Source organism: Acanthopagrus latus, chromosome 2 (assembly GCF_904848185.1).
Source record: "Acanthopagrus latus isolate v.2019 chromosome 2, fAcaLat1.1, whole genome shotgun sequence".
In the NCBI taxonomy this organism is placed as follows: domain Eukaryota; kingdom Metazoa; phylum Chordata; class Actinopteri; order Spariformes; family Sparidae; genus Acanthopagrus; species Acanthopagrus latus.
The window spans coordinates 22472998-22487434 of NC_051040.1; the positions used below are offsets into that span (position 1 = coordinate 22472998).

The window sequence follows — 14437 nt, forward strand, 5'->3', positions numbered from 1 at the left end:
AGTCTAGTTTGGCTGTTTACACCACGCTCTTAGGGGCATTTATATTCCAACCAGATGTAGCACGTCTGGCAGTTGCTTACAACATTAATTATTCACTCCCCATCGCCATAATTTGCTTCCCTCCGAGACGACAATTACTTTGCCGCTGACCAGCCACACGGCCTCGTTTTAAAAAGAGCCTTTTTTTCTCTTCAGTGGCTTCAGAAAGCACGAGTGGGATGTGCGAGTTTGATATTGTATCTGCGTGTTTCGAGGTAGGTGGTTAATCGTGTCATAGCAGGGAGTGTTTATTGTCTTGTGAAGAGTGCATAATGCACCTCCCAAGGGTATGCAAAGGATTGCGGCTGAATAAAAGAATTGCTCTGAATGCCAGACAGGAAAGCTTCATTAGGTTTGATAAATCATCACTTTGGGTGAAGCCATCTTGCAAGTGGGAGATTGTGCAGCAGGGATCATAACATCCCATCTGCAGTGAGGGTTGTTTTGAGATGTTTCCACTTTAAATAAAGCAAACATTACGCAATCTTGTCTAAAAATATGTACTTCCACCGCGCCTGTTTTGAGAGATACATTGTTTGAGCAACAAACCTTTTGTTTGTCTTAAACTCTTCATTTGCATTTGCAGCCTTTGAAGTCAGAGCGGCCGGTGAACATGGAAAATCTGCCTGTCAACAATAACAACGGTCAGTCATACGGCTACACGCTGTACGAGACCACCATCACCAGTGGGGGGAACCTCAACTCGGAGAACAACGTCAGAGACAGAGCAGTGGTAAGGACAGGAAGACAGACTTAACGAGCGCTGTCACAGTCACACACTCACACTTTCCATTGTGAGAACACTGAGAAAATTGTTAGAAATCACAGCCTTGCTCAGTGAACTTGCGGAGCACAATCAACACGCTCAGGCTGCAACCAGCTGCTCTGTTATTAGAGGCAAACAGTTACAGGAGCACTGAAAGTGAAAGAATGTAATGTGAAAGCAAATGCTTCATGCTGTTTTATTGTTAAAAAAATAAATTAAAAAAATTAACTCCCCATTTTGTTTCCTCCCAGGTGTTTGTGGACAAACATTTTATTGGTGTTCTGGATTACAAGACGCAAGAACTTTCTCTTCCTGATGGGAAGGTAATCATGTGTGTCTGTGTATGTTTGCACTCTTCCATATGTAGTTTAGTCCCAGTCTCCTATAAGCTTATTTCAGAAGGATAAAGTTGTTAATATTTAACAACATGCAGCATGTGGGAGCTTCAGGGGATGCTGAGAGATGTTTTTTGGCTGCTAGGTCCCAGCGTTGAGCCAACAGCAAAATCATCAAACGACTATTTATCTGAACAAATCTGAATAGTTAACTTAAGCTTTACAGACAAGTGCAGACTGGTCTTGATCAGTCACTAACACTAGATCCGCTAAAAGGAATTTTCGCTTCCCACGTTTTTTTGTGCATTCTTTCCGTTGAAGAGCACTTCTTAATGTCAATAATGCCTCTCATGGTTTATGTTTTTCTCCACTCAAGGGAAAGAGAACTCTAAGTTTACTGGTGGAGAACTGTGGAAGAGTGAATTATGGGAAGACCCTGGACGAGCAGCGCAAAGGTACAAATTAATTCGGTAAACACTTTCTGTAGTTCAGTCAGCACAATTCTTGCTGAGTGATATCTTACACTGGAGACCTTGAAAGGAACTGATTAACAGTGTCTTAAGAGCCATATGAAAACTTAAAAAACCTCTGACTCACCTTTCAGGTCTTGTTGGAGATATCAAATTGAACAAGCGCGTCCTCCGAGACTTCATTATTCATAGTCTGAGTATGAAGCCAGGCTTTGTAAACAGGTTTGTGTCTTTCAATTATATTCCACTTTTCCCTCTGTGTTTGTGTTCCTCTGTCATTACACATGCCTGCCTTCATTGCAGCTGATTATCTCCCTGCTCAACACAATTACACTGGGAACATGACAGCAAAATTCAGAAATAATAACACAGCCTTCCAGTTCAGCAGTACAGTAGGTAGATTACAAGGCTGTTGTTGGTAAAGGTCTTTATCTCTTAAGATCAATCTGGTACGTTGATAGCACAAGGTATTCATAACGTAAACCGGAAGGTTCACATGCAGTTTATTTATGTAGCTGAATATCAGTTAGCAGCACATGTCTGAAAACTTAACTGTACTACAATAAGTTTGTATTTACTGGTTTTGAAATTATCATGAAATAATACTGGTTCCTCTATATGGCCTACGTACTGTAAGTAAACAAGATCTTCAGCAAGAAGCTACTTCTACGTAGTTATTCTTAATATCTGCCACCAGGTTGGAGTTGAGGTAATGAACTGAGATGAAGAAAGAAGTTGCTCTTTAGTCGCTGGGCACGGCAGCAGATACCTCTGTAATGCCAGACAGCAGCAGAACAACTGGCTTATAACATAGCATTTTATGTCGGCCTTACTTCAATATAGTCACAAATGAATACATCACCTCCTCCCTGTGCTCTCTACAAATAGTTGTATTAAAGCAAAACAAAATCTGAAACACACACACACACGCGGTAGCCGCATCAAGATCTTTATTATGGGGGGCAGTGGGTCTCATACTGCTTTTGTTAAAAGGTCAAAGAATCAACTAAAACAGCCATACATTCAGATATTGCTCGTGTTGGTCAAAAAACTGAAAGTCTTGAATGTGTCAGTTATGAAAATCTTTACAGCAAAATGTCAGTCTTTTGGCATCAAAGAACAGTAATTGAATATTAAAACAGCAGCATGGATAACCATTTGACAAGGATGGTTATTAAATAGTACTATATAGTTACCAAACTCAACACTGAGACACAAAATAGAAAAGGAGTCAAATGATCCTGGCGATTTTAGATTTGATGGATGCAAAATGTCTCCTGCCAGCTGTTAAACATGTTATGGGGGATTTTAATGTGGCAAAAATCACATCACATAGTAATCACTTCTGGTAATTTTCTCTTCTACAGCCGATCATTCTGAGGTCTCATTTTGCAGGACTCAGTGCACCCCAAGGTGCAAATGCATTTCCTTAATGATGTTTCTATAGTAGAACATTATAATAGCTTCCTGTATATTGCTAATCACATGAAAGATTAGAGGCAGTATCAATAGTTGATCACAAGTGTTTGTTTTTTTTATTTAAAAAAAAAAAAATGGAGCCATTATTGAGTCTCTCCTCATTTACTGAAAATATTCTCAGCATCATCCTGAAAATGTCAAGGCCTGAAGCGCTGTACGAATGAACACCAAAAATGCATAACCAGGGAGGGAAGTTTAGTCTTATATCATGGCAACCTTTTGAATTTACTTAAAGGCTATATAAAACCTACTGTACAGCCAAGGATAGTGATTCTGAATATTTCCCCTGGCATCCTTATGCGAACTTTCGCTTGACATTTACTGTATGCATATATGTACGAGTGACGTGATGCACTGTATATGACTAGCTGACCACCTAGAACTCAAGATTGATGCACTTCTTGTTGAAAAAAATATATGTAGCAGGGTGTATCTGAAAAATACACAATATGCAGCATTGTGAAAAGTGTAATCTGTAAGAAAGTGTGATTTGCTCTCCTTTCACAGACTTGAGAGTTCACGCCACTGGACGTCTATGCGTCAGCGGCCCTCCCCCCCAGGTTATTTCCGGGCCAGTCTCTATCTGAACAGTTTTCCTAAGGACACCTTCATCAAACTCCCTGTGAGTAGGACACCCAGGGGAACAGCAGCACCACAATAACTGACATAAATGGAACCATTTAAACTTCCAAAACATAGTCTTTGTTACAGGGCTGCATTATTATATAGCATCACTGTGTATTGGCCAGTATCTGGCTTGTTGAAAGTTTGAAAGATCAAGTTAAACATTTATTTAATCAGATATGAATGTCAGGCTTTACTTCCTCTCGATTTGGCAGAAATCTATCTGTACTCTCGTGGATAATTTACACACTTCCAGGTTCTGTGTAGTACACTAATCCTGTCCTGCCTGCCCTACAGTACATCTCTTATTTATTAGCTTGTAACTTCCACATTTTCCCAATGCTGAGCCACACAGTAAAGTGGCTGGATGTAGAAAAGCTAAGAGCTCTTTTAACAAATCAGCAAAAGTTTGTAGTCATCAACATGGTTATTTTTTTTTTACCGATCTGTGTTAAATTTGCTGTTGTCATGATGTACAGTCACTGGTTGTGTTCACAGGGCTGGAGCAAAGGTGTAGTGTTCATCAATGGCAAGAACCTGGGACGATACTGGTCCATCGGCCCTCAGCAAACTCTCTATGTCCCTGGACCCTGGCTTCACCGGGGGGACAACCAGGTAGAGCACTTTCTACAGATTCACACTGCTCATTTTTGTCGGAGTCACTGGCATTTAGCATTGACGATATCAACATTTTCAGTGGTGTGGAGCTCTGTACAGGGAAACCTGTTTTGCAAGAGTTACTTTTCACCAAGGGTAGATTCAGTCCTGTACATCTGTGACTTAAAAGTTCCCGTGAAATGAAAATAGATGTTAAACTGTGTTTTGTAAATCATGGATGTCTTGTGCACATTGGCACAATTCAGCACTATTTGCTACTGTACTGTAAACCAAAGCTATTGTTATTGTTGACCAGTACTAATCAATCTAGTTTTTTATAGGAAACATGTCAATATGTGGATTCAAATCGCACTCTGCTTGCTGTTTCATGGGAACTTAGGATTGTTAAATAGATACCAAGCGCATGATGCTGATATATATGTACTGTCACATCACGGGCCATGGAAGAACTTTGTGCTGTTTAGATTTAACCACATCTATAGACATAGACATCATGAAAATTTGTTCACAAATTCCCCTGGATCTTCCTGAGAAACCAGATTGAGCTTTCCACTTTTCATCACTGATTGATCTTGTGGTTATTTTCTCGATTAATCAATGCCTTGTTTTGATAATGAAAAACCACAATATTAAACTTAGCGAAGCATCAAATCCTCATGCTTGAGGAGCTTGAACAAGCAAATGTTTGTCATTTTTGTTTGATGAAAAACTCAGACGATCGACCAGTCATGAAAAAAGCTGCTTGCTCAATTTTCTGACGATCAAGTGACTTCATTTCTTCATGTAGTTTCGTTTAATCTCTGAGCAAATTCTCCAAAGCTGGATGGCAGTTCGCCTACAGGTGGCACTGGTGACATCTTGCACAATTCATTTACAGTCATTTATTAACACCCAGGCCCTTACACTCACCAGGTATCTTCAAAAGCCCAACATGAAACTCTATCATTGTGTGTATTTTGATGCAGGTATGCATGGATCTAGATGCACATTTAAAAAAGAAAACTTTTATATTATAGCAATTACTAATTAAAAGCAATACTATCTAATTCCTTTATACTTATGGTCCTCACGTCCTCTAACCGGCTAAGTAAAATCACAGATCAACAGTTACACAGCTGTTGATATTCACTACCCTGTGGATTTGATGGTGTTGAACTCTGCAGCACTTTCTAAATACAGCCTCAGCGATATCTACTGTATCTGTGATTCTCCCTCTTGCCTCTGCCAACTCCTCTTGAGTGCCCATGCATTGACGTTGGCGCTCAACCACCCACTCTCGGTGTCCTTCATGACCTCGGCTAAGCTGGTATTTTTTGCATCATTACAGGTCATAGTGTTTGAAGAGCAGGAAACAGATGGCAAGATTCAGTTCACCAGCAGCCCTGACTACGGCATGTCTGTCGACGTCTAGTGAGGACAGGAGGTGAGAGGCGAGTGTGGATGAGGACGGGAGGATGATGGGTAGAGTAGCTTGGGAGGAGACGACTGAGGCCGTGAGCTACCGGGGCACCGACGCCCTGCCGCGACCAGCAGCTCTACAGGAGTCACACACGTCAGTGAACGCGACATTTTGTTTCGACACAACAGCAGTGATCCTGAAGACCAGATTTTTCATTCAGTGACTGTATTCAAGACATTCTGTTCAACCTGTAATTTGATTAAGTAACAGTTTCATTAACCTGCACTCGCATACTGCTTAACTGGAGACCAAAGAACTGTGACAGAGGATGGATCGTGTTGAAGTGTTTTAAAATCTCCTACAGGTTCTTTTGACATATATACAGGTTGTGTAAAAAGAACAATGAATAAAGGCTGGTTTGACCTTTGTGTCAGTAGCTAAGGATGCTTTTGAACTGCTTTATTTATCCTGCGCTCAGAGCCTGTTTGATATAACACTGGTTGCTTTTCCTGTAACTTCTTTATGATGGACTGTGAGCTTGTGCAGAGAACCTGTGATCACACACTTTTTGGAGACATGTTTCCAAAAAGTCGTCTTTTGTGTGGTAGCACAGCCTGGAGACCATCACAGTTAAAGACTGATGCCACGCTGACACTCTGCCATCACACCTGAAAACCAAACGGCATATTTTGATTCGCAGGATTGTGTGGAGGTGCGGGCTTGTTAAATTTTTCTTTTGAACATAACCACCTTGAAAACAATTCCTCTGATTCTCTGTCTTGTTCTCTAATGCACGCCCTGTCTTCATTTGCGGAGGAGGAGGAGGCAACTGCGGATGGTCCTGCATAATATAGCTGTTTAAACTGCACACATATTCAACAACAACAACAACACAGTGAACAGACACGGTTGAGGTTCTTCTCAGTTATTTATTTCTCTTGATTCAACTAACATCTTTCTCTGAGACAGAACTGCTGTGGCAAATAAACAACCTTAAGAGTCACATGCATAAAATGTGAATCACATGAGGCTGGAAGATGACGGTGGAGATGAGGAAAAGGTAGGACTTATGTGTAAAGTGTATTGTGCCTTTCGAGAACCCCTCAGAGGGTAATGCTCATTGACTGACATTGAATACGGAATAACCTGTACTGCTGTAGTTGATGTAGGTTGGTGCTAGTAGGCTAATTCTTTTGAGTGTTAGATATTGCTTAATACGTCATCCGCCGGACAGTTTCAAATCAGATGTCAGACAAAGTTGTAGCAACGTTTTTTTTTTCCGGGTGAAGCCCTTTGAATTGTTCTGCTGCTTCAGGACACACCACAAGTCATGTAATCTTTTTCAGGATAAAACGTGTCAGCACAAAAATTAAAAAAAACAAGTTAAGATGATGCTCAAATTTAATCTTTGACACACTGGCATTTTTCCATTTGGGATTACAACTCTTTCAATTTCTTTCAGTGCTCAAAACATTTCAGATGGATGCTTTCGTTTGGATTAACAGCTGATAACGACACACAGGTAGACTAAACAGCGATGCTATAAAGAGGATGGCGTGTGTGTGCGTTTGTGTGTATGTGTGTGTGTGTGTGTGTGTCTGTCTGTCTGTCTGCCTGTTGGTAGCACTAAAGTCTTACTGATCTATATGACAATCCATGTGTACATTATACTGTATGTGTGCATGCTTATTTTTTTTGACAGCAGTTGGAAAATACAGATTTTAGGGCAAAATGTGACTCAATCGCACATCCACACTTGAAATAAATACATAAATAAATATATTAAATTTGATTTTTTTTTTTAAATAAATAATGGGAGGCAGGTTGAAGAAATAGAACAAATCCACAGATCGTCTGTGATCTCCATGGCCGATCCCTGTGCAGTGTAATATCATGCAGTCGATGAAAAAACAGCCGGCTTGATGAGAGATACAATACAGCTATTGTCTGAACGTGTATCTTATCTTATTCCAAGTGAAATATGTAATAACGAGTTTTCTTCAAACTGATGAGCCCGAGAGGCTGTAACGTCTTTGTAAGTTTTCATACTGCAGCAGTGTATTTTGGACGTTGGGGGGGGTGCTTGGAGATAATCTGGCAACAGTACAGACAGAGGCTCAGTCGGAATTATCTCCAGCTACTTCTGCTGGGCAGCATTAGATAAGAACCGCCACTGTGTATTGCACCAGACGGATGATTTATCAAGTCGAGGAGAGATTCTATTATGTGAGGTGTGGAATAACTTTGTTACGGTGTTTAGCCATACGACGTCATAGCTAGCGATGTCTATCATTAGAGGTGCTGCGACTGATCCGGTTAATGTACAACGGATTGGACACTGATACAAAAAAAAAAAAAAAGAAATGGAACCCAACATCAGTGGAAACGGCGTGTCGGCGTTGCCATCCGGTCGTTAGCAAAAATAGGTCTCACTTTTGTTGTGCTTTTCTTTGGCCTGCTGTCAGTTCAGAGTAGCATCTCCTTTCTTATGTGGAAGCCAAAGTTGTTTGTTAAAAAATAAAAAAAATATTCAGGGCCTATGCATACATTATCTTTAATTTATTATTCATGACTTACAGGAGCTGTTTGAAGGTGAATTTATAGTCAGCAGATGTAGCCTGAGCGTCTAAATGTATATTTTGGGGGAATTCTGTCTCTTTCAAATCACTGTAAAGTGTTTTTTTTTTCCTCTTCTTTGTCAGACAAGCCCAGTGAAACAAAATGCTGAGGCTTTGATGCTGTTTGCTCCTCTTCCCTTTGTATTTGCACTTGAGCTGACCTTTGATAGCCGGCGGCTTGCGTACATGAGAGCGCATAGACGAAGGGGAAATTCATAATAACTCACCAAAAATGACGCGCTGTTTTTTTTTCCCCCGCGATGCCAAAAAAATGACACCTATGCGAGAGCTCACGCGGCAATTAGGTCAGCGCTCGCGAAGCTCCTGTCTGGTTGTGTCATGAAAGTGTTACCAGATGACGTCGGTGATGTGCTATTTACTCTTTCCGTGAACCGAACCTGTGCCTCACCTGAACGCGTGTCATTGTGAGGACTTCACTGAGGGGGGCAAAGAGAAGAGGCTTGTTCTTTAACTTAGAAATACAGTAATTACAATGCTTCTGTCAAAATCTGTCACCTCTGATTGTTCACATGTTGAGTTACTATTTACACATGTTGCCACAAAGGAACACCAGTTGCGTGTGTCTGTGTGTGTGTTCTCAAGTGCTAAGAAGAGTGTTAGGAATCCGATGTTCCTCGAGCACGACACGTGGGGGTGTTTGTGTTGAACAGCAGCCTCTCCTTGAGTCTAAGGGGCGGGGCTTAAAATGCAATGAGTTGTAATGACACTGTAAAATGAACAACGGTAACCCAAGAGTAAATGCAGGTAAGAGAGTCAGTAGAATTGAACTAGCAAGTCAAGTGCATGTAAAACACCCAAAACCAATTAAATTAAATTAAAGCAAACGTTTCATAGTTATCAAAAAAGAACATTCCTTCCCTTTTTCCCCGCGTTTGTGTTTGCTCAGAGGAAAAAAATCCACATGAGACATGTTTGTCCTTGGAGTCGTGTTTGTATCCAGGCTGACGGCGTCCTTAAATCCGAGAGGAAACTCCCCCTCTCCTGTATACCATGTGCAGATACAGACAACATGTGTTATTTTTTTTCTTTCTTTCTCTCTCTTTTTTTTCTTTTTCTTGAGGTGAAGGATGTTCTTTAACCTGCTTGTTTGGTTGAATCCGCTGGCTGTATGCTTTTTTTTTTTTTTTTTTTTTTCATATTGTGCTGTCTCTTAGTTGTCAGGTTGTCCTCAACGGGCCGCGAAGGTGCAGGTCACATCTGTCCGGACTGACCCTGCGAGGCGTCCTTTTTACGTCGTCTCCTCCTCGCTTCTGACAAAAACAACGGCCGCCTCTCACTTATCTGTGCTTTAATATGATACATTTGTACTGCTTTAGTCCATGTTTTAAAAATGTCAGACTCAGTCAAGAGGATTAAATCCCCCTTTCAAAGGCTCCCCGTTTCCTTTTTTTTTTTTTCCTGGTGATTAAGACATGAGCGCCGGCTGCACTTATCAAGAGACTCGGCCGTTTCCTTCCTCCGCAGGTCCAATCACCTGCAATAGAAAGGGATTAAGATATGCTGAGAGAGACGACTAAGCCTTAATTGCAGTTAATTGAACCTGCTTATTTCATTGGTGGCATTTAATGATGGAAAACAGCTGCTGCAATTGCGCCTTCATAGAAATCGTGTTAGAAAAATCATTAAACGATGTGTTCGGAAGCATTCAATCACCTGCTCTTTGTGTAGTCCGACTGAAACCAGGTGGAAATGATGGTGACATTTCCGTTTCACCCTCCGAAGGGAAAATCGGGACGGATCTGCAATAGGAGGTATTTTCGCTAAATGTCAAAAATAATTTGTATTTACCGTGGTCTGAGGGGAAACGGTCAGATCTCCACATTGGGGTCTGTGAATCCTTTTTTCCCCTCGTTTACAAGGACTGGTTTCTCCGTTCTCGTGTGCCAAACAAGTATCTGGTGGTGGTGGTGGTGGAGGGAGGGAGGAGAGGGAGAGAGAAAAGACAAAAACAACAGCAACATCAGTAACATGCTGTTCCCTTAATGCACCCTTTCACTCCCCCTTTCAGCGCCGGCTCTGCCTCATGTTCTTTCAAAAACAGTCAATACCCGTTATACCTCCATCAGGGCCACGTGTAATGGGGCTACTTGAGCATTAGAAAGGACTGAAGATGGACCACAAGAGTTTTATCTTACAAACACGGCAGGGCCCGCTCAGTCCTCTCCCCGAACATTGGATAATGGCCACCTTTCGACGGGAGCCGGCTAAAAATGTTTCGACACACCATGTGCAAGGTAGCGCCACAGCTCTCTGCGCAGGGTGTGCTATTGTGCTGTCGAGCCTTTAGCCTGCGTTCATTCGGCCCCAGAGAGAGCAGCCAAACATCCAGGAAAAGGGATGGCGAGGCGAAAAAAGGGGGAAGGTGGGGGTGTGTGAGTGTGGAGCTCATTTTCCCCCGCTCTCCTGTGTTGGAACCTTCCTTCCTTTCATCTCGCCATGGCAGCGGCCATGAATTATGCATGGGGCGTGTTTGAGATGTGCCAGGAGCCCACTCCCACTTTGCTCAGGTGTAGGGGGAGGTTAATAGTCACGCTCACATCTGAAGTGGTAGATTATAAGGAAGCGAGATGCCCGCGCACGGCTTTCCGCTTCTTCTTCTTTCTTTTTTTTTTCCCTTCCTCTTTCCCCGCTGCCCTTCTCTCTGTCCCCCTCGCTCATCTGTAATCAGTGTGATGTCCCTAACGCCCCGTCACCCCCACCTCCCCACCAAGTCCAATTCCGCTCCCCTCAGCCGTTCCCTGAATCCCCTCTTTTCATTTACCCCTCTGAATGGCTGGGGGAGAGCAGGAGGAAAAGCTGGCTGAAAGTATCTCGATCCCTTCCTTTCCCCCTCTCTCTGGCTCCCTCTCTCTTTGTGTGTGTGTGTGTGTGTGTGTGTGTGTGTGTGTGTGTGTGTGTGGCGGTGATTGTGGTGTGGATACTGGCTAGCTAAAGCCCTCTGGCTGACTCCTCTTCGCCCAGAGAGAAGCTTACTGATGTGACCCAGACCAAGGGCCGTAAGAAGGAACAGTGGAGTTGGCGCGGAGGAGAGCGTTGCTGCTGCTGCCCTCGAGCCTCGTCCACAAATGTGTGGATGTGTGCAAGAGGGCGCGCGGGCAATGCAGGAAATATAATCAATGATATACAAGTTTCTGCAACGCATTCACACTCATCTACATGCTGACCGTAAGAAAATCCTCCTGTTCGCATCACATTTTCTGCCCAAAAACACACAGATTCCTCTGTTTCAGTAATATTATCGAACGTAGGAGAGGACGCGCAAACGAGTAGTCTCACAAGAGTTTTTCTTTTCAGCAAATCCAGAAAGTTCTGGGCATCAAAAACATACAATAGACCCTGTTGATCGAGGTAAAGTAGCCCATTCACTGCTAAGAACAATTATGTGAGGTGGTAAGAGCATTGAAAATAAGTGTATCCTTTTCATAAGTCAAGTCTCTTAAAGAAATAGTTCAGGAAAGGCACCTTTTCTTTTTTTGCTGTTAGATGAGAAGATCAATACACCGCTCTTATAGAGCCACCAGTAGTCTGTAAGCCGAGCATAATGTAGCTTTAAGACCGTTAACAGCTCCATCCAAAGGTGAGAAAATCTTTCCACCTGCATCTCTAAAACTGATATAACTCCCGTCAAGAAGGCAAATAAGCGCATATCCCAAAATATCCAGCTCTTCCTTTCATAATTCATGTTGTTATGTCTCCGGGAGACGCGCCGTGCACAACTGTTCAGAGTTTGAGCTCCTGCTGTCTTTGATTCATTTGTTTACAGCAAAGTCACAGTTTGACACACACACACACTCGTGTTCTGGGGGCTTGACTGGTGTACTGTACCTTGCATCATCATGCAGTGTGCTCGCAACGGTGTCGGCAGCATAAAGCTACAAAGTTTGCTGTTATATAACTTATGAAAACATAATAATTCTGTCTGCTGCTGTGGGTGACATTCAGTCTGGCACCTGATTTCAACACGGTGACAAAAAAATTGGATGGCAGGTTTCTTTGCTCTTACTTGCATACTTGAATCTGAATTGTCGGTAGAATATATTTTACCCAGATGGCTCGGCACTTTGAAACACAACAGGTTTAACAAGACCTGTTCAAGGTTATGTCCCCGGGTATGCAGGATATGTTATCAGTAATCTACAGCCAAGTGGTGCATGCATTTCCTGCTGCTTTATACCTCGACTGCACTACGTTTCAGTGTAAAAACATTGTGCTTTTTGCTCCTGCGTTGTTTCAATTACACAAGTTGCTCCCAGTCTGTTTGGCTCGTGAACAGTGTGCAGTCAGGGGGCCGTTGTTATGCCTCAGATATCTATTAGTTCCATTAAAAAGGGAATTTCCCCCTTAAAACTCGATGGGTCCCAGATGGTTTGAGCAAAATAAACTGTGAAACTGAATATCGAATATTTCACAAAAAAACTAAAAATGGAGTCGAATAGTCCAGAGTTGAGTATCAGGAATGTGTTTTCGTCTCCCCTGCCTTGTTAATCATCTCACAACCTTATGACCTCTCAGAGGAGCTTTATCCCTGAGAACGACTGGACGACTTCCCCATGAAAAGTAGTTCAATTCATCTGAGTTAAAGATCTAGTAGAGTACTTGTACTTTTTTTTATAATAACCATCAGTAATAAATGGTAAATGTATTGCTGATTTGACCTAATTTAATAGTCATTTTAATGTAATCAAACATGGAAATAGAAAACAATGTTTAAGCAATTTTTAATGTGAAGTTGCTACAGATATTTACATTACTTTGTAAATTTGATACATTCTATACATTCTGTGTACTTTGGATGTCCATTAAAATTGCATCTGATGTTTATAAATATTTACAACTAACTATTAAATTGGTTATAAAGCATATCATTGTTTGTTAACAGTAACATAAATATTAACTACAGTGTAATTAAGTTTCATTTTCCATGTATTAATGATGGTAAGTTTAAAGTGTTTGCAGACTTTTAAAAGCAAGACCTCTTCTGAAGTCGAACATCTGAATACCTCGTCCCCCTCAGGCTACATCAGGTTCGATTCCTTCAAAACCAATCCACACAAACTGTGCAGGAAATCTTTTAACTACCAGCTGCACAAGCTAAGCTGCTTAACAGCAGTAAACATTTTCAGCAGAGGAAATTACCTTAGTGCAATTGGCTGCTTTAGGCTCCAGGTCGTTGAGTGTGACAAGTTCTCGGAGCAAACTACTCTCCTGGTAGCCTCCCTTCACCCCGCGAAGCTTAAAGTACGCCTGTGGCTTGAAGAGGATGAGCCTCAGGTTGATGGCGAAGCCCGCCATGTCGATGGCAAAGGGCCGATGGGGGTCGAACACCGTCTTCCAGCCGTAGACCTTTCCGGCAGCGTTGACCTTGGGGGACTCGTACCGCAAGCCGCCCACGAAGGCCACGGGCCACACTGAAACTTTCCGAGTCGATCTCATCTGGCGAGGGAAGAGTCGAGAAAAAGAAATGGAGGAGGAGAGAGAGAGCGAATTAGTCAGCTGAGAAAGCGTACATGACAAATGAGACACGGCGTTCGAGCATCAGCTGCCAGCGTTACAGCGGAAGCCTGGACGGAGGGTTTTTAGAGTCGCGGCTATTATTCATTGTGAAAGACAGTGAGTATTGACCGAGTCATTGTGCCCGTGCAGCTGACACGCTGTTAGATGAAAGCGGATCACACACATTGTTTAACAGCTGCCCTGCGATGAGATAATTAGACACAACCATCTTTAAAGTGGACGGAGCCAAGAGGCTTTGAAGGAGCCAAGCCATTAGAGCAAGTGGCTCTAGTTGCCGGTTGGCTGAGGAGAATTTTTTTTTTTTTTTTTTCCGAGGTACAGCACCGCCAGCCTCCATTTTTTTTTCTCCTTTAATCTTCCAGCATCAAAGGATCTCGCCGCCCTTTTCTTTGTCTGCCTCTTAGTGAGTCTTGGTGCTGCAGTCATAAAAGCTACGTTTCTACAATGAGGGTAGAGGAAGGTTTGGAAACGGCAGAGTCATTTAATCAAAGTCAGCGGAGCAGAAATAATGATGCCGGTGCCTGTCAGCCGCGAACAGTATCAAGTGCATAATA

General features: G+C 42.4%; 2 protein-coding genes across 3 annotated transcripts in view; one reads left to right on the forward strand and one right to left on the reverse strand.

Annotated features, from left to right (window-relative positions):
• Window positions 1-9265, forward strand: part of LOC119010358 (beta-galactosidase-1-like protein 2) — a 25341-nt gene extending 16076 nt beyond the window's left edge. Inside the window, exons 13-19 of the mRNA XM_037082454.1 lie at window positions 626-772; window positions 1057-1128; window positions 1517-1595; window positions 1745-1832; window positions 3597-3711; window positions 4212-4328; window positions 5659-9265. Coding sequence (XP_036938349.1) covers window positions 626-772; window positions 1057-1128; window positions 1517-1595; window positions 1745-1832; window positions 3597-3711; window positions 4212-4328; window positions 5659-5742 — 702 coding nt within the window. The 3' untranslated portion in view covers window positions 5743-9265. The remainder of the gene's footprint in view (window positions 1-625; window positions 773-1056; window positions 1129-1516; window positions 1596-1744; window positions 1833-3596; window positions 3712-4211; window positions 4329-5658) is intronic.
• A 216-nt stretch (window positions 9266-9481) lies between these two features.
• Window positions 9482-14437, reverse strand: part of b3gat1a (beta-1,3-glucuronyltransferase 1 (glucuronosyltransferase P) a) — a 77392-nt gene continuing 72436 nt past the window's right edge. For both annotated transcript variants that reach the window (XM_037082478.1, XM_037082488.1), the window contains 3 exons: window positions 13506-13802; window positions 10158-10264; window positions 9482-9843 (listed from right to left, as the gene is read on the reverse strand). In XM_037082478.1, coding sequence (XP_036938373.1) covers window positions 10178-10264; window positions 13506-13802 — 384 coding nt within the window. In that variant the 3' untranslated portion in view covers window positions 9482-9843; window positions 10158-10177. The remainder of the gene's footprint in view (window positions 9844-10157; window positions 10265-13505; window positions 13803-14437) is intronic.